Source organism: Symphalangus syndactylus, chromosome 22, assembly GCF_028878055.3.
Source record: "Symphalangus syndactylus isolate Jambi chromosome 22, NHGRI_mSymSyn1-v2.1_pri, whole genome shotgun sequence".
NCBI classification, from domain to species: Eukaryota; Metazoa; Chordata; class Mammalia; order Primates; family Hylobatidae; genus Symphalangus; species Symphalangus syndactylus.
Genome location: NC_072444.2, coordinates 32,743,249 through 32,762,212, shown reverse-complemented (window position 1 = coordinate 32,762,212; position 18,964 = coordinate 32,743,249). Strand labels below are relative to the sequence as shown.

The 18,964-nt window shown below is 51.7% G+C and overlaps 2 protein-coding genes across 2 annotated transcripts; one reads left to right on the top strand and one right to left on the bottom strand.

The window, feature by feature from the left end:
- Window positions 1-3,018: 3,018 nt before the first annotated feature.
- LOC134735571 (uncharacterized) lies at window positions 3,019-12,199 on the top strand. Its single transcript, XM_063631129.1, has 6 exons — window positions 3,019-3,223; window positions 10,100-10,313; window positions 10,569-10,806; window positions 11,862-11,950; window positions 12,004-12,055; window positions 12,139-12,199. The coding sequence occupies exons 1-6, from the start codon at window positions 3,089-3,091 to the stop codon at window positions 12,197-12,199; spliced, it is 789 nt and encodes a 262-aa protein (XP_063487199.1). The 5' UTR covers window positions 3,019-3,088.
- Window positions 12,200-15,045: 2,846 nt separating this feature from the next.
- On the bottom strand, window positions 15,046-17,303 carry LOC129472133 (elongation factor 1-delta-like). The gene is made up of 2 exons (XM_063631127.1): window positions 17,288-17,303; window positions 15,046-15,485 (listed from the first exon to the last, which is right to left on the bottom strand). The coding sequence occupies exons 1-2, from the start codon at window positions 17,301-17,303 to the stop codon at window positions 15,058-15,060; spliced, it is 444 nt and encodes a 147-aa protein (XP_063487197.1). The 3' UTR covers window positions 15,046-15,057.
- Window positions 17,304-18,964: the final 1,661 nt, after the last annotated feature.

Below are 18,964 nucleotides of genomic sequence, written 5' to 3'. Positions count from 1 at the left end.
GACTTCAGGGGCAGCGCCATCAGGACCCAGTGGCTGAGGACAGGTGAGGGCTACTGCCTAGGGGGCCTTGGCACAGCCAGCACCCAGTGGAGTTCGCAGCATTAAAAACAGCATGGGCAACAATGCTGGAAGGCGGGATGGGCAACTGTGGTCCCATTCTGAGGTACCGGGGGTTAGGACTCTTCACTTATCTTTTTTTTGATGGGGAGACACAGTTCAGCCTATAACATGGCCTGTTTCTTGCGGGTTTGCTAGTGCAGGTGATGTCCCTTCTCATTTTCCTCCAGAGCTGGGACCCCTGGATAAGGAAGGACACCCGGGAGGGAGGCGAGAGCCAGGAGGGCAGGGATGGCCTGGGACCCTCATCCCATAAGGGTGTACCCAGTGGAAATGCCCTTCCCTTCTCCTCTCCAAGTAGTGGGGGACAGATCCTTGGGATGTGAAGTTGTCTGAGGTCCATTCTGACTGGATTATTCCCCGTCCATCGCATCAATAGCACCATGAACCGGTGCAGGAATTGTAAGTTTCATTGTGATGTCTTGGTGATGCAGCTCACACCAGAAGACAGCAGCTGAGGACCCGCTGTGGCCTCTGCTTCTTTTCTCTCCTGATTGAGGCTCGGACTTTTATCCACCTGTTTCCCAGCAGGGATTTGATCCGAGGCTCTTTTTATCTCATCCTCCTTCCCCCACCAATGCCGCAATGTGGGAGGGGCTGCCTCTTCCTGTTGCATTTAGGGTTTGCTGTCAGCACAGCTAAGGGGAACTCTGGAAGGTCCCACAGTTTGTTTGAAAACTCTCTTGGAGCCGGGGGCTGTGGCTCACACCTGTAATCCCAGCACTTAAGGAGAAGGCGCGGGTGGATCACTTGAGGCCAGCAGTTTGAGACCTGCCTGGGCAATGTGGTAAAACCCCATCTGTACTAAAAATACAAAAATTATCCAGGTGTGGTGGTGAATGCCTGTAGTCTCAGCTACTCGGGAGGCTGAGGCAGGAGAATTGCTTAAACCCGGGAGGTTGCAGTGAGCTGAGATCTTGCCACTGTACTCCAGCCTGGGCTATAAAGGGAGACTGTGTCTCAAAAAATGAAAACTCTCTTGGCTTCGCATTGCTTATCAGGAATCTAACTGGAAGTAGTCGAGCTTTCTTTTTAGGAAGTGGGGGTCAGACAGGCTGTACCTGGGAAGTAACTAACTAAGAAGTGGGCCGCTGGTCTGTCAGCAAGAGTGGGGCCAGAGGGAGGGCCCCTCTTCTTCAGGCTGTAGAAGATGCTCTGTACCGCTTCCTGGCTGGAAGATCCCAGGTAGGAAAACCCCTGGATATTTACACCTGGAGATACGGAACACAGATGTTTCCCTCCATGTGTTGCTGAGCATAGCTGCTCTGCAAGGTGGACACTGGGGCCTGGATCACACTTCAGCGAAGATGAGAACAGTGAGAGGCAAACCATCCCTTGCTCTAGTCTGCAGCCTTGGCTTTGAGCTTAGGGCAATCAGATTCCAAGATCTCCCCAACCTGTGCCCCACAACCAAGAAGCCATCAGAAAGGCTCCAGTTTCTGACTCTTTCTGTGCCCTCCCTCTCATTCTTACCCTGCCTTTGTTGAAGCTGCTGGACTCACAGGTGAGTCTAAGGGACAAAAAGGGACTCTCCTCCAACAGCAAACAAACTGCCCTCCCCTGCACTGATCTTAGGAGGACCCACACTTCCGGCGGTGGTTCCCCAGCCAGCTCCCAGCTCCGGCTGCAGAGTGGCTCTGCCTCTCTGGGAAGCTCCCTGAAAATCAGCCAGGGCTGTTCATTCTGTTCACACTCTTATCTTCCTGTCTTTAGCCCTAGAGAATCATCTTCATCTTATTCAGCCAGTAGATGCACCTTTTGGATACCTCCTTTCTAACCATTTAAAGTATTTCCAAATTGTTGGTGTAACTCAGGGAGAGGGTTGGGAGGGGTTTGCCATTGAGAACTGGGGATTAGAGAAAGAAAATACCCAAGGAAAAGATGGGTTATTTTATTTTTCCCCACAGGGCTTTGAAACCCTTTGCTTGTCATGAGAGGAAACTGCTTGCTGTTCTTACACTCATTCCATGTCTTTTCAAAGCCGCCCACACTGGGACCCTCAATGTCTGGCTCCAGGAGCAAGAGTATCCCCCAAGGAATGGGAAGAGAGTGGAGGGCAGTGATCAAGGGTTGGGTCCGATCATGAGAATTTAAATTTTGGTTGCAGGAGCAATGCCTGCAATAATAATGACGGAGAAGGACCAGGGTGTGAGCCCTGGAGAGCCCTGCCGGGACTCAGCAGGCTGGGTGTGGTGGCTCACGCCTGTAATCCAGCACTTTGGGAGGCGGAGGTGGGTGGATCATGAGGTCAGGAGTTCAAGACCAGCCTGGCTAAGATGGTGAAACCCCATCTCTACTAAAAATACACCCAGGCTGGACTGCTGTGGTGCAATCTTGTTTCACTGCAGCCTTGACCTCCAGACTCAAGCCTCCTGAGTAGCTGGGACTATAGGTGCATACCACCACATCCAGCTGGGTTTAAAAAATTTTTTTGTAGAGAAGGAGGCTCATTGTGTTGCCCAGGCTGGTCTCAAACTCCTGGGCTCAAGCAATCCTCCTGCCTCAGCCTCCCGAAGTGCTGGGATTACAGGCATGAGTCACCGTACCTGGCAATGAATAGCTTTAATGATCTATTCAGTGCAACATGAGGATGAACTTTCTATCCCTCAGGACGATTAAACATGAACTAGTATCTCAGGGCGAGCTGAGGTCTCTGTGGCTGAATGTCCAGGTTGACCAGTGGTTGGAAACATGGAGGCACTGAGGCAGTCCACCTTTCACGTTCCTTCAGGGGCACCGTTTTCGGGCAGACAGGGCTGGAGGAAAGTCACAGAGCAGGTGAGTGCTCAATGCTGCCCCTTTAGGCTGTCCCTAGGTGCTGCCCTCCGCCCAGGCTCCCTAGGCAGTGCCCCCACTCCCAACTCGATTTTCCTATTTTCTGATCCATCCTGGAATCCTGATCTTCCGCTGCTGATGGGATAAACCAACTCAGATTTGGGCTTTTCATTTTCAACCACATTTTGATGCTCACATGATGATGTCTAAGGCTGAAAATGTCGCTCCTCCCGAAGGCCTCGGGGGACCCTGGAGACGTGGGCACCTTAACCTATGGAGTGAGATGACTTCTTGGCAGGCTGTGAGGATGACTTGCTCTCAAGGGTGTCCTGTGAGTTTCCCTCAAGAGCAGTGAGACCTGTTCTCTGGTCCTCCTTGTTGGGTGGAGAGAGGTTAAACTACAAAGAAAAGGCATTGCACTGAAAAAAAGCAAAGCAAAACAAAACAAAACACAATAGCATCTCATTTGGGGCTGGTGTCTGGAGGTGCTGCAGGTGGAAATGGGAGCTGCTGTGTGACTGAACAGGGCTCCTTCTGTCACTTGTCTTGAAGTAGGAGAAACAGAGGACTGTGGCTTCTGTTTCCATTTTCACTCTTTTTCCCTCAGCATCTTCTGACAGGCAGAGTGCATGCATGGGGTGTGTGGACACACTCCTGAATTTCTGCAGAGAATGCTAGAACGTGAAAAACTGTCACTAGTTTCTAAAGGAAAATAAATGGATTTCAGCCTCCTGGCGGTCCCCGGCTTTTCCTGCCCTCCCCAGGAGCGCTTTTGCACTTCTCTGCATGCCTTCTTTTCCGGCTGTTCCCTGCATTTCTAAGAGGGTTGACCCCAGGGTGGAGCAGCCATCATCAGTCGGTTGTTGTTCTCAGAAGCGTCACAAAACCAACAGGCTCCTGCCACAAACATTTCAACTTAAACCATCTTCCTCCTCACACCGGTGTCTTCTCTTGCTTGCTTTCTTTGTCCATGGCTAACACGTGGAAGCCACATGCCTACCTGTCTGCCACCTCTACCTGGCATTCCCTAGGAACCTCAGGGGTGACCTGGCTCAGTGAATCTGATTTTTTTTCCTCCTGCATCTGTGCCTCCCTTGGGGCTCCCCAGCTCAGGGACCAGGCCATGGCATCCATCTGCTTGATGAAGCTTCACCCTGGGGCATCCTGGATTCCAACCTTTCTCTGCCATGGTGGAGTCTGTGTCTTCAATACGTTCCAAATGCATTCACCTTTTGTCACCCCTGTCCCCATGGCACTGGCTCACTTAGCCCCCCTCCACCTTGTCTGCACTTTTGAAACAATCTTCTAGCCCAGCCACCTCTGTCCGTCTCCTGCTGCAAACCGTCCTTTACCCTGAAGCTATAGTGACCTTTCAGAAGTACACATTTTATTACGTCCTGCCTGCTTTATTCCCTTTCAGCAACTCCATTGACTGCAGGCCGCAGTCCAAACATTTAGCATGACCCACAGTATCCAGCACCTCTCACCCTTGCAGGATCCCTGCACAGCTCCACCCCTGCACAGCCCCTCTGCAGGGCCCCACCCAGGCCCTGCCCTCATGGCCTCTCAGCTCTGCCTCTTTGGTCTCAGCTCTGGAGCTCTGGCTTCTGCAGCTTCAGTCACACCAAGCTCAATTCTGCAAATATCCTTGTTCCCTCTCACATCAGGGTCTGCACCTGGGATGCGCTTTGCACCCTTCTCCTCCCTGCACCTGTTTGTAACTCCACTGGACCGTGTCCCTGAGCCCCAAGTCCTGGGAGATGCCGCGTCCTGCCAGCTCTGTAGGACAGAGATGCCTTCCTGCCCCTGACTGCTCCTTTGGGCTCCCGTTCCTCCCAGACGGCTTCTGAGGTCCTCCAGCCATGCCTGTTCTTCCGTGAGGGTCTGACCCCAGCAGGCCTCCCAGAGTCACTCGCCTTCAGAGGGAGCACTGAGCCCTGCAAATGCAGCCCACCCTGCTGGAAAATGTACCTAACACCTGCGGTCAAGCCCAAGACTGCCCCTCCTTGTACTTCCCTTGAGTAGCTGTTAATTTACACAAACCTCCCAAGCCTAGAAACTTTCTTTGAAAGTTTGTGCATCAGATGAAATCTTGTCATCTGGACTGATTATTCTGTCAATCCATCTCCTTGAAACAAACAAACAAAAAAATAAACAAATGCTTCCAGACCCAGCCCCCTTCCTGCTTCTCAGGCCTTGAGTATGAAGCCTTCCTGGGAGATGATCTGTAATTTAGTCCTGTGTTCTTGGCAAACCGACTTTTTAGTGCCGTTAACTGTCTTCTCTCTTCTCTATCACGCCGCTCCAGATGTGAAGTCGTTTGATGGCGGAGGCGCTGCCTTGAGCGGACACATGCCTCGCCAGCACATCCTTGTTTAGAACGTCAAGTACCCGCCACGTTTCTGCAGGTGTCAACATTTTATCTTTAATGTTTCCAGACAGATTAACACTAGTCAGGGAAGAGTCAAAAAAGCCTGTCTTTACCCTAGAATTTTCGGTTGAATTATTCATGGCAAAGAACCCTTTCTGAAAACATATCACTTACATCAACACTGGAGGTTAGCAAAGGCTTCACATCTGGAGCTGTGCACTGGGAGGCCCAGCTAGTGCTCTTTGCCCTTTCTGAGGCTTTCCTCAAGTTCTTGGCTAATGTTCCTCCTCTCTCGGGCCAATCCTTCAAAGACCCTGCCTGTGCCTGGTGAGGGGTCCCAGCCTAGGGCAGTTGCTCAGGTTGTGCACTGCACCAGGTTGCCTGGCTGATTCTACGCGTTACCCACCTCGCTCAGCTTTAGGCCCTGGAAGGGGCTATCTGCCCAGAGAGGGACACTGTTTTCTAAGTGGTAAAAAAGCACTCGATGGACCAGCAGTGTCGCAACTCACCCCCAATCTGCTCCTAGTGCCTAGCTTGGTGGGGAAAGGTGTGGAGTCAGCACCTCCACTCTGCTCCCTCCCCAGGTGTCTGTCTGTCTTTGCTGCTGTCTTGGTGACCGTCCTCTGCCCTCATGGCCTGGGCCTGACCACATTTTTTGCCTCCCACTTGGGTTCCCCATCCTCTCTCAGACTTTGCCTCCCTGCCCTAGCCTGGCGTTTCCTCCAGGCACCTTCCCCTTTCCTGAGGGTCCAGCCTCCCTGGACTCTTCCTTTCGTTCCATTCCAGATCCCCCAATGGAAGGCTGTTTGTTGGCTTCTGCCCTATCCTCCTCCTCCCCCAACTCCTCCAAGCCTTCTGAAACCACTGCTTTTGCACATAAATAACAGCCTTAAAATTAAGCCAAGCCGTGCTAGGCTGACAGCCTGTGAGCTGATGCAACCGCACTGAGTATGCTAAGCCTGGTGGCATTCAAGGAGCTGCTGGTGTTAAGATGCTCTCTGTGGGGCTTGTGGTCATGATTCATGAGGAGGGGTGGACAAGAGGGTGGAGACTGGAGATGACAGTGTTTCCTACCCTGAGATGCAGGAGCCATCCTTGGCAGGGCTCAGGGGCTGGAGTTTTCTGCTGGATGGTGGTCTGTGTGTCCTATACTCATTTGGAAGAAGCACTTTGCTGCATCCTCAGTCTCCTGCCAGCTGCTTTGTGATTGCTCTTCTGAAGATCTCCTTGTCCATCATTTTCTCAGTGCTCAATGCCTCAGTTGTGCAAACCAGAGACCTGCTAGGATTGTTGAGTGCACCGGCCACCCCGGCTCTGCCCTTGAGGTCAGAAAAGTTTGAGACCTCTAGGTTTGGGATCCAGCCCTGCTGCCTGCTGGCTGTGTGGATGTGAGCACATAGCGTTCTGGAACCTCATTGTCTCACCCTTGTCAAACCATGGGCAATCCCATTTACTGTGCAGGTTTCAGAGGATTAACCGAGGCAGTAACTGTCACATGAATGTTAGCTGTTGTTATTCTTCTTATTATGATGTTTTTATAAATATACAATTACCCAAAAGCTCTGTGAGCTGATTTTCGGTCCCAAGAAAACCTGACATCAAAGAGCCTGCTAGTGGCAGATGCCAGGAGACATGGCAGACGACAGCCTGCCACTGCAGAAGAAAACAAAACGGCTTCACGGCAGCTCCCAACTGTGCTCTTTGTAACCACAGAAGTGCATGTGCACAAAGTTCTTTACTCATCTAAAAAGAGGTCCATTACTTTCCAGGATTAGGGAGGCATGGAAGTGGACCATCTATATGAGAATGGTTTCCATCCACATGGGTGAGATACAGTCTGGGGACTGGAGGGCATGGTGGGTGATTCTCTCACATGGCAGGTGCAAGCCCTGTGCCTTTGCAATGGGCTTCTGCACGTGTACTTTAACCTACTAGCTCTGTGACCCTGGGCAACATGCTTAACCTCTTTGAGCCTGTATTAGTCAGGGTTCTCTAGAAGGACAGGACTAATAAGATAGGCGTATATGTGAAGGAGAGTTTATTAGGAGAATTGACTCACACGATCACGAGGTGAAGTCCCACAATAGGCCATCTGCAAGCTGAGGAGCCGGGAAGCCAGTCCGAGTCCCAAAACCTTGAAAGTAGAGAATCCCAGGAGTACCTGACAAACCGCTGGTTTAAGTCCAAGAGTCCAAAAGCTGAAGAACTTGGAGTTCAGTATTCGAGGACAGGAAGCATCCAGCACAGGAGAAAGAGGCAGGCCGGAAGACTCAGCCAGTCTATTCCTTCCACGTTCTTCTGCCTGCTTTTATTCTAGCTGTGCTGGCAGGTGATTAGATGGTGCCAACCCAGATTGAGGGTGGCTCTGCCTCTCCCAGTCCACTGACTCAAATGTTAATCTCCTTTTGCGACATCCTCACAGACACACCTAGGAACAATACTTTGCATCCTTCAAATCAATCAAGTAGACACTCAATATTAGTCATCACAGAGTCTGTTTCTTCAACAGCAAAATTGAGATGATAATAGCCCTCTATGACTTTCTTAGGTTGTCATAGTCAAGTACCACAAGCTGGGTGGCTTAAAAATCACAGGAATTTATTATCTCACCCACCCAGGAGGCCAGAACTCAGAAATCAAGGTGTGAGCAGGGCCATGCTCACTAAGAAGCCTCCGGGAGAGGGTCCTTCCTTGCTTCTTCCAGGTTCTGGTGGCTCCTGGAATCCCTTGGCTTGTGGTAGCATCACTCCAATTACTAGCTCTGTGGTCACATGGCCAACTCCCCCTTGTGTGTCTGTCTCCTCTTCTTAGAAGGACACTAGTCATATTGGATTAGAACCTACCGGAAGACCTTCTCCTAACTCAGTTGCATCTGCAAAGACCCTAGCTCCAAATCAGGTCACATTGAAAGGTACGGAGGGTTAGGGCTTTAACATACCTTTCTGGAGGGACACAATTCAACCTGTACCAGGTCTCCACCTCCTGGGGCTGCTGGGATGATTGGTAAGGTGGCGTGTGCTAAGCGTATGTGGCCCCTGTTAGGTTCCTAGGTGGTCATAGTTAAGTACCTTGAGCTGGGCGGCTTAAAAATCACAGGAATGTATTCTCTCATGGCTCTCATACATATTCTCTCATACACTGTTCATATGTGGCCATAGGAACTGCTCAACACATTTCAGCCATTGCAGCAATTATTCATTCTTCTTTTTTTTTTTTTTGAGACGGAGTCTTGCTCTGTCCCCCAGGCTGGAGTGCAGTGGCACGATCTTGGCTCACTGCAAGCTCCACCTCCTGGGTTCACGCCATTCTCCTGCCTCAGCCTCCCGAGTAGCTGGGACTACAGGCGCCTGCCAACACGCCTGGCTAATTTTTTGTATTTTTAGTAGAGACGGGGTTTCACCGTGTTAGCCAGGATGGTCTCGATCTCCTGACCTCGTGATCTGCCCGCCTCGGCCTCCCAAAGTGCTGGGATTACAGGCTTGAGCCACCGCGCCCGGCCAATTATTCATTCTTCTTACCTGTCTACATTGTCAAGGAAGTTCTGCAGATACAGAAAATGAAGAAGACTTTGCCAAGAGGAAGAATGGGGGAATGCTGCTGAACAGTGGGTCATCCAAGCTCTTTGCAGAGTCCAACACCAATCATTCCATGCTGCTTCTGCACAGAGAGCCAGATCCGTGCCTTCTTTATGATTCCTGCTAGTGTCACACGAACTCCACCCAAAATCAGAGAAGCAAGACCCCTATGTCGCTGGAACCCTGCTCACTTAACACAATGATTGAATCACCAGCTATATGAATGCAGTGTTATGCAGAGAAAAATACACGATTACTTAGACATGGTCTTTGTGTTCAAGGAGCACAGGTCTGTTTACCTCCCTCAAGACACATGGCTGTGTGAGGAGAGCCTGCTAGAGAGAGAAGCAGGTTCTGCAGAGCTCAGAGGGGTCACGTCTGCCCAGCTGGAGGCTGGGTCCCACGAAGAAAGCAAAAGAAATACACACCATCCTTAAGGAGCTTTGACTCATTTGTTCCACATTTATCTATTTTGATTTATTTCTTTTTTGAGATAGAGTCTTACTTTGTCACCCAGGCTGGAGTGCAGTGGCATAATTTTGACTCACTGCCACCTCTGCCTCCCGGGTTCAAGTGATTCTCCTGCCTCAGCCTCCTGAGTAGCTGGAATTACAGGCATGTACCACCATGCCTGGCTAATTTTTGTATTTTTTAGTAGAGATGGGGTTTCACCATGTTGGCTAGGTGGGTGTTGAACTCCTGACCTCAAGTGATCCACCCACCTTGGCTTCCCGAAGTGCTGGGAATACAGGCGTGAGCCACTGCACCAGGCCCCTTCCATATTTATGAAGCCACCACTTAGGCCACTCCTAGGGCATGCAGTGACAAAGCTTGAACTAACAGGAGCGATGAGGACTGGGGGAGATGAAACAGCAGAGGGCTCGATGCAGGCACTGGAAGAGACTGGTGCTCCCGGCTGAGCTGGGCCAGATCAGGGCCAGGGGAGGCCATGCTCTCTGTCTTGGTCTGGAAGCCCATGCCCTGGCCCTTCTCCCCAACAGTGGCCCCTCTCTTGGCCAACAGGTGCCAGGAGGCGGTGTGACCCTGTTTTTGTCTCACCTTCAGGTTTGCCCAGAAACCTCCCCAGGCTTCCAAGCTTGCTTCACTAAGTTAAACATGTTTAATCTGCCTCCTTTTGCAGCCATTCATTTTAATCATGCAAAGGTCAGCTGTCACCGCACAAATGTTAGACTTAACTTGTTTTCTTGATGCACATGATATCGGTGATAATGTGGCCCAATTTTTCGTCATTTGCCAACAGGGAGCTGCAGTGGGTAGGGGTGACTCACAGACAGCCGAGGGTGGGACCGAGGAAGTCTGCCTGGAAACCTGTACAGGAGAAGAGTTCGATTTGGGGCAGGACGTGCTAATGGCATCGAGTCCCAAGAACATGTCTTTAGTCCTAAGAGTCCGTGGCTTGAGAGCTGGAGCGCCTGAGAATTGCTCGGTTATTCCACGCATCGGTTGTCCCTCAGGTAAGTGGTGAACGATGCCTCAGCAGCCTTCGCTTCTACTCCTAGAACAGAGCTTTGTATTTTGACGGCAGTTCTTTCACCATTTCAGAGGCGAGAGCTGCTCAAGGAGGCCAATCCTGCCTCCTTGTCCCTTCCCGGCCCCCTCTTCTTCTCATCCTTCTGTCTCTTGTGTCTCCTTGTCTGCTGGAAGTTTCCAAGTTGCAGACTGAAGTGGAGGCCTTGAGGCCTCTCAGCAAGCTTTTCTCCTTACCACAGGTTTTTCTGCTGTGGAAAGATCCCCAGAGAGAGATGTTGGAAGCACAGCCCGGCATTGCTGTGGAAACAGAGCTCGCCCGTCTGCGCCCCAGCAGAATTGCATCATCTACTCTCTGTACGGCAGCCCGCACGGAGAAATAGACCCAGAACGACAATCCGACACTCCCACGGGCTGCGTGCCACTTTGCCGTACATCACGCACCTGCATGGAGAGGGGTTTTGTGCAGGGGGGGACAGGGTGGCGTGGAGAGGGCTTTTCCTCATTAGCAGATGCCGCTATGTCTTTCTATGCAGCCCCCACTGGACGTCCTGCAGCTTCTTAAACTCAACCTGTGTGGAATGTAGCTCATCCTCTTGTTGAACCCGCCTCCTGGGCTGACCCGTCCCCTTTGCCCGTGTCAGCCCTCAGCCACACGCTCATCTGCGTCCTCTTCTCTGTGTCCCCATCAGCTCCATCTCCAGGCCCTTCCCAATGCCTTCTGGTCCACGTGCTTTTCTCTGACTCTACTCTCTCCATCATGGCAGAAGCCTGCATTTGTTGCCTAGATGGTGTTGATCATTTCCCGGCTGTGGGTGTGACGGCTAGGTTAGTGTCTCTCACCCAGCCTGGATGGCGTTCTGTGCTGGGAGAAGTCAGGATTGCTGGCGTTTGTCACCATTGCCCCTGCACAGCTCTCATGCCTGGCACATGGCCCACACTCTAAGCTAAACAGTTGGCTGTGAATAAATGAATGGTGAAGCCATGTGTCCCCCTCCGCTTGCTGCCTTCCCTTTCTGACACATCAGTAGCCACGACTGCCTCTGGGGCTGGTAGGTCTCTGCTGTCTGAGCCCTACCTGGGCCGGGAGCCACACGAGGCATTTCACCCACATTATCTTTTTAAATCCCAGCAACAACTCTAATGTGCTAAAGCCAATTGTGTTGCCCATTTTACAGAGAGGAAGCTTGAGCTCTCGAGGGGTGAAGGGACTTGCTTCAGGTCACACAGCTCGTCAGGGTCTATCCCCACCCCAAAGCCCAGGCTCCCAGATGCTGGGTCTTCCCAGGTTGAGAAATCCCAAGGAATCTTTCTCCCCCGGGGCTCCTGAGTTCCAAAGCACTGTCAATTGGAAGGTCAAAGTCTTGAGCAGGAAATTCGGCCTGGGTGGGACCTGCCTCACCAACCTCCTTTCTTCCTCCCACCCACTACCCTCAACCAGGGTAGCTCCCTCCTCAGGAGTCCCCCTGAGCTTCCCTGGCAAACCTGGTTCTCAGGTCGTTGGGCTCCTCTCCTGATGGCCTGTTTGCCTGCAGCTCCCACACCTCCTCCACCCTTATGCGACTGACTCATCTGTGGCCCCCCGAGGAGGCTTCACTGACTGCCCTGCAGAGCCCCTCCCCCGGTGCCTCGGTCACCCACCACCCTCTAAGTCCTGCCCCTTCTCTCTTCCATCAGACCCTCAGGAAAGCGCTCAGCACGAGATCCCTCTGAAACAGGGGCCTCCGTGGTATTGAAGAGTTGCTCAGCCACGCAGGAGAGACCCAAGGAGAGAGTTGTTAAGCTCTCCTTGTGTCTCTGCCTCTCCCCCAGCATCCAGTGCTGTGCTCGGCAGGTGCAGGTGTCCACAGAATCTCAGAGAATAAGGGAGTGAATATCTCACACTTCAGCGGGAGCACTAAGGGGTGCAGAGTAGACTGTGACACCTGCAGTCCAAGAGTGATTGCTTAGCGGCAAACGTCCCAGTGTACCCAGAATAGCATCTTCTACACTGCACCGGATGATGGAGTCACCTGCTAGTCATTGGGGAATGAAGCCAAGAAAAATGGGATCGGGTAGGAGGCCCTCTCTGTCTCCCTTTGTACACCTCTCCCCCGCCCAACTCATGGAGCAATGGAATCCATCCCAAATTAGCACCGCGCCAGGCCAGGCACCGGCATCCTAGCGGCAGCAAAGTGTAAGGTCTCCGGCTCCCCACCCCAGTGAGACTGGCTAGCTGTGTGACTTGGGCAAGTCACTTAACCTCTCTGTGACTCTTCTTCTTGAAGAATCCCAATAGGCATTAGCACATCAAAGAGTCAGGTACAGCCTGCACTAAAGAAAATTGTATTTGAAGACTTCAGATTTGAGTACGTGTCTTCCCTGCAGGACTTCTCAGAGCCTTTAATGTGCAAATATGTGCTATGGACTTCCAAAGGGGTTGCTGCAAATATTTGATCACAGATCACTTTTAACTTGGCGTCTCTCTGTTTGGGAAATTGTGATCATCCCAGGGGCAACGGCAAGTCCTATGTACGGGGCACTTGCTGTGCGTGAGTCTGCATGCTCAGCATGGACACAGATGAAGTCTTTGATCCTCATAGTCGCCCTGCAGGGGGTGCTGGCATCTCATTCGATTCACTGCTGAGGTTACTGAGGCTTCCACTCAATGCCACATTCCCAGCCCCAGTGGAGGCGAGAGTCCCATGCAGGCAGCCTCTGTGCTTGGTCCCATGTTGCACGTGGCTCTCGGCTGAGGAGCTCAGCCACTTCACCCTAAGCTGATCTCCAGACCTGTCTCTCCCACCAGCGTTTAGCCTGAGCCCTGATCTGTGTGGTCGGCAGCATTCCCAGTGCCCTTGCAGGGTGTCTCCTGCTCCCCAAACAGTCTAAGCTGCATCCTCTCTCTTCCCCTCCTCCTACCCCTACAAATCATCTTTGTCCCCCTCCTTTCTGATCTCAGTGAAGGGTGGACCTGGACTAGTTTCCTGTGGTTGCAGAAATAAAATATCACAAACCTCGTGGCTTGAACAACAGAAATGTATTCTCTGGCAGTTCTAGAGGTCAGATGTCCAAAATCCAGGTGTCACCAAGTGCTGGCTCTCCCTGAGGCTCTGCAGGATGGGGCTTGCCAGCGTCCCTGGCACTCTTTGGCGTGTAGATGCATCACTTCAAGCCTCTGCCTCTGTTGTCACTGGTGTTCTGCCTGCCTCTGTGTCTATTTCCACTTCTTAGAAGGATGCCAGTTCTGTTGGATCAGGGCCCACGCTAATTGGGTATGAACTCATCTTAATTTAATAAATCTGCAAAGAGCCTATTTCCAATAAAGTCCCATTCCCAGGTATGGGGAATTCAACATGTCTTTGTGAAGGACACAAACTTCATCCAAGTCATCATCACCATCTTACACCCAAATTATCACCACTGTCCCCTGCTGGGTGCTGTTTCTCTCGGAAACCATTTAGAGGCTCTCTGTGCTCCCAGCGCTGTGGCCACTCAAATCTGGGGGTGGGACAGAGAACAAGACTGACAGAGTCTGCGCTCCCGATGTCACCCACGTTGAGGGATGAACACACTGATTAGGAAGTGACGGGAAATTCAGGACCAAGGGGTGGCAAGAGCCGGGGTGAAATGCAGTGGGGCACAGGGATGGAGAATCACAGTCGGCGCAGGTTTGGGTGTCAGGAAAGTTCTTCCTGGGAGTGAAGAAGAATGTCCCCAGCAGTGAAACTGTCTTGACTTGGGAATGGACTCCATGAACTTGGGGCACAGTGGGCACTTGGGAGAGGCGGGAGGCGGACAGAGGAGGTGTGTTCTGGTCCCGAGCCCAGGGGCCTGGGAAGATTGTGGAGTTTATCCCAGGCTGGATGGGGGGTGCTGCAGCTGGGGTAGGATTCTCTCACTTGCTTATGTTGAAGGAGAGCCCGAGGCTGTGGTGGGGAGAACTGGGTTGAGGGAGGCAATAGCGAGAATATGGAGGCCTGGGGGAGGCTCTCCCCAACATCCAGAGTGTCATGGTGGTGGCTGGCATGCAGGGTGCTGTGTGGGTGTGTGGAGAGGCTGGATTCAGGGGCACCTCTGGGGGTGGAGTTCCCCAGACTTGTCCACACTCAGAGCTGCCCCGTAGGTCTGATGACCTTCCAGGCTCTGATCTAAGAGCTGGGTACTGTTATCATCCTCATTCTACAGATGAGCAAACTCAGGCACAGAGGCTAGGACATTTGTCTGTGTGAACCGTGAGGCCAGAATTCAGGCCCAGGCAGGCTGGCTCCAGAGGCCCTGCCCTTTACAGAGGCCATGGTGATGGTGAAGGGCCAGGGGAGACTTCTAGGTTCTTGGCCTGCTGCTGAGTGATGGTGGGTACTACAGATGGAATGTTGTGTCCCTCCAAAATTCATATGTGGAAATCCTAACACCAGCATGATGGTCATGAAGGTGGAGCCCCAACAAATAGGATGAGCCCCAGTGAATGAGATGAGCACCTTATAAAAGGAACCCCAGAGAGCTTCCTCGCCCCTTCCACCATGTGAGGACACAATGAACTCGGAAGCTGACGGCACCAGACACCAAATCTGCCAGTGCCTCGATTTTGGACTTCCTGGCCTCCTGAACTGTGAGAAATACAAGTTTGTTGTTAAATCCACCCAGCCTGTGGTATTTGTGTTATGGCTGCCCAAGTGAACTGAGATATGGTGCCGTCAGCAGAGCCAGGGAGTTTTTTTTGTTTTTTTTTTTGCCCGTCTTAGTTTTTAATCAAGGCAGGGCCTCACGCACATGCGCCCACATACTAAGGCTTCTGATCTTGTTGAAAACTGTGATGTCGACAGTCTGCACATGCTCCTCAAACTTGGTGATCTCCTCTTCCAGCAAGTCTGTCCCCAACTTGTCGTCCTCCACCACACACTGAATCTGCAGCTTCTGGATACCGTAACCCATGGGCACCACCTTGGAGGCCCCCCAGACCAGCCTGTCCAGCTGGATGGAGCGTACACAGACCTCCAACTGGGCCATGTCTGTCTCATCGTCCCAAGGCTTGACATCCAGCAGGATGGAGGTCTTGACCAGCAGCGCTGCCTCCTTGTCCTCTTCACCGTCACTGCCAAACAGGTCCACGTTATTGTCCTCATGATCCTCTGCTGGTGTGGCTGGCTTCTTGGCTGGGGGCTCCACATGACTCAAATCTAGTCATGCCACTCTCCCCCAAATCAAAGAACCTTCGAGCTGAGAACCTGCCGTTCCTCCAGCATGTGTGCCCTCTGACCTCCGACCCCTCTGAACCCTGACATGGTGCCCTCTGACCTCCAACCCCTCCGAGCCCTGTCTACTCTCCTGTCCCCAACTCTACCCCAGGCAGCCTGACCTCTTGCCATTCCTCAGTGGCTGCCAATGCCCTCTCTCACTTCTTGGCCACTCCCCACCCTGACCCTCTGCCAGGAATACTCCACCTTCCTCTTGCTCTGTTCTTCTCTTGACCAACTTGTAAGCCAGAAATAAAATTTTAAGGCCCCTCAACCATCTGAATGGAATTCCTCCTCGGCAAGGGCACCCTAAAATTTAACCTGAAAGATTGGTTCAGGCCATGATGGGAAGTGTGGGTCGGACATGCCTCATTCTACCCCTCCAGCATTAACATCATCAACACAGATCTTAAGTCTGATAAGAAGCATTTACAGTCTATTGTCCCTGAAGCCTGCTGCCTGGAGGCCTGCATAATAAAACACTGGTCTCCACAAGCCCTTATCACAATCCAGACATTCCTTTCTATCGATACCTCTTTCAACTAATTGCCAATTAGACCAATTTTAAATCTATTTATAACCTGGAACCACCCACCCTCCCCCACCCTTCGAGTTGTCCCACCCTTCGGGACTGAAATGATGTATTTCTTAAATGTATTTGACTGAAGTCTCATGTCTCCTTAAAATGTATACAACCAAGCTGCACCCGGACCACCTTGGGCACCTGTTCTCAGGATCTCCTGAGGGCTGTGTCAGGGGCCATGGTCATTCATATTTGGCTCAGAACAAATCTCTTCAAATATTTTATGGAATTTGACACTCCATCAACAAACTCCTGGACATCCTCCTATCTCAGCAGAAATGCCACTTCCTCCAAGCAGCCTTCCTTGATCCTGAGCTGGGATCAGGTGCTCGGGGTTCATTTTCTCCTGGTCCTCATTATCTCTAATTGCATTGTCTCTTGTCTTTCCTCTGTGAGGACAGGGTGGGGACTTGCTCTGTCACCCCAGAGTACCCCATAGCCTGAGGGGAGGATATTTGCCCAGGTGTGGCTCTCAGACCCCAGGGTTGTGGTGGGCAAACCTGCTGACTCTCCAGGGGCTGGCCCCGCTGCACCCGCAGGAAGCACTCAAGGGAAGGTTGGGCTAGAATCCCACCAGGGTTGTTTCCATGGTGTCAGCTCTCTGCTGTGTGAGCTTGTGGCTGTGACTTTGCCTTCCTGAATTTCAGCTGCCTCACTTCCAAAATTGGGTACCCCAAGCACCCTGATTTGATTACTATGCATGGTACACATGCATCCAAAAACCACACACAATGATTTTGTATCAATTAAAAAAAGATAGAATAGGTCACGCTACCCCTTTCTCAGGGCTGCTGGGAAAATGAAATCAGTTATGTAGATGATTGAACCTGCAGCTCCACCCAGCTGATTGCCCTTTTCCTAAAGCTGGAAACTGGAGCCACCAGGATGGACCTGAACATCTCCTGCATCCACCTCTGTAAGATTCTCCCTGGGCCTGAAAGCTTAAGGGGATGAGTAGCCCCTCCCTTCTGAGGCCCAACTCCAAGGCCACTTGTGTCAGCAGCGTGTGCCAGCAAGATAGAAGAAGCAAGAAAAGAGTTGGCCAGAGGCTGCGTACCCCTGGAGATCGAGAAAGAGGCCATCCGGGTACAATGCAGCAGTTACCTCAGACTAGGACACTTCCTGTTTACAGGAAACTATAAAACCTTTGCCCCATCCTCACCTGGTGCAGACGCCATGTTAGGCCTCAGCCTGCCTGCACCCCGGCGCTCATTAAAACAGCATGTGGCTCCACACCGCTTCGTGTTGTCTGTTGTCTCGCTTGCTCTTGGGGTTCGAACTGATACAAGAACCTTTCAGTCTTCTCCTCTGTTGAGCACTCTTTGCTGAGCCAGGTGGCTCCGCTGTCTGCAGCTTCCAGATTTGAGGGGGAGGTTTCTCTTTTGCCTGGGATGAGGTGGTGCTCCTCCCGTGTGGACAGTTACACTAGACTTTTGTCAAGCCGAGGCCCTCACCCTGGGGTGTGATGAGCAAACTTTCACGCACGTCCATGTGAAGAGACCACCAAACAGGCTTTTGTGTGAGCAACAAGGCTGTTTATTTCACCTGGGTGCAGGTGGGCTGAGTCCGAAAAGAGAGTCAGCAAAGGGTGGTGGGATTATCATTAGTTCTTATAGGTTTTGGGATAGGCGGTGGAGTCAGGAGCAATGTTTTGCGGGCAGGGGGTGGATCTCACAAAGTACATTCTCAAGGGTGGGGAGAATTACAAAGAACCTTCTTAAGGGCGGGGGAGATTACAAAGAACCTTCTTAAGGGTGGGGGAGATTGCAAAGTACATTGATCAGTTAGGGTGGGGCAGGACCAAATCACAACGGTGGAATGTCATCAGTTAAGGCTATTTTCACTTCTTTTGTGGATCTTCAGTTGCTTCAGGCCATCTGGATGTATACGTGCAGGTCACAGGGGATATGATGGCTTAGCTTGGGCTCAGAGGCCTGACACAAACCTCTTCACAACCAACGCTTTCCTGTGTCCATTCCCAAAGAAACAATTTCCATCACTCTGAGTCCTTTTCAGAGCTGAGCAGGTATGGCATATCTCTCTGCAGGTAGCAGGGCCCGCACACTGATGGCTGCAGAGGAGGAGAGTGGCCAGCAGTCCTCTTAAAGGGTCATCTACTGACAGATTCAGGAGTCACTGACGTCCATAAGAAACTGGTTTTCCTTTCCAGTTGGCCATGATTCTCACCTCCTGGGGAGCCTCGGGCCCTTCTGGAGTTTGTGGTCCCTTGCAGGAGGAGCTGCAAGCTGACGGTACCCTCTGGTGGAAGAGTGGAGCAGAAGAAGGCGAGATGGATAGAAGGTGCTGCTATGACACAGAGCGTGGTCTCACTGGAGGCAGCAAGCAATCCCAAAGGCAGAATCCATCTCGCTGACAGGCTGAGAGCAAGGTCAACCCTGCACTGCTCCGAAGTGACTCACCTGACCTGTGTAATTCTTCCACTGGTGACACCTGCAGAATATAAATTCACCCAAACAGGCAGATATGGCTGAGAGTCCCTTTTCCAAGGACCAGAATGACATGAAAATGGTTTTGATTTTCTCATTCTTGACAGTCGAAACCTTGATAGGGAGCATCTGTCAGGCAGGTGGGCAGTTGGGCGTGCCCTGCCTCAGTCTCCCTGCCCCTCCTCCACAGTGCTCTTATGTCTCACAGCTCTCGCAGTGGCCAATCTAGTCAATAGCAAGTGTGGCTGTACTGGGAAGGGTTCTTGACTTGGGGTGTGGTGGATGTGCAGATGAGTCTCCTCGTGTGAAATGTCTGATGATGATTGTATTATTTGGGGTTCTCTAGAAAGACAGAACTAATAGGATAGATGTATAAATAAAGCAGAGTTTAT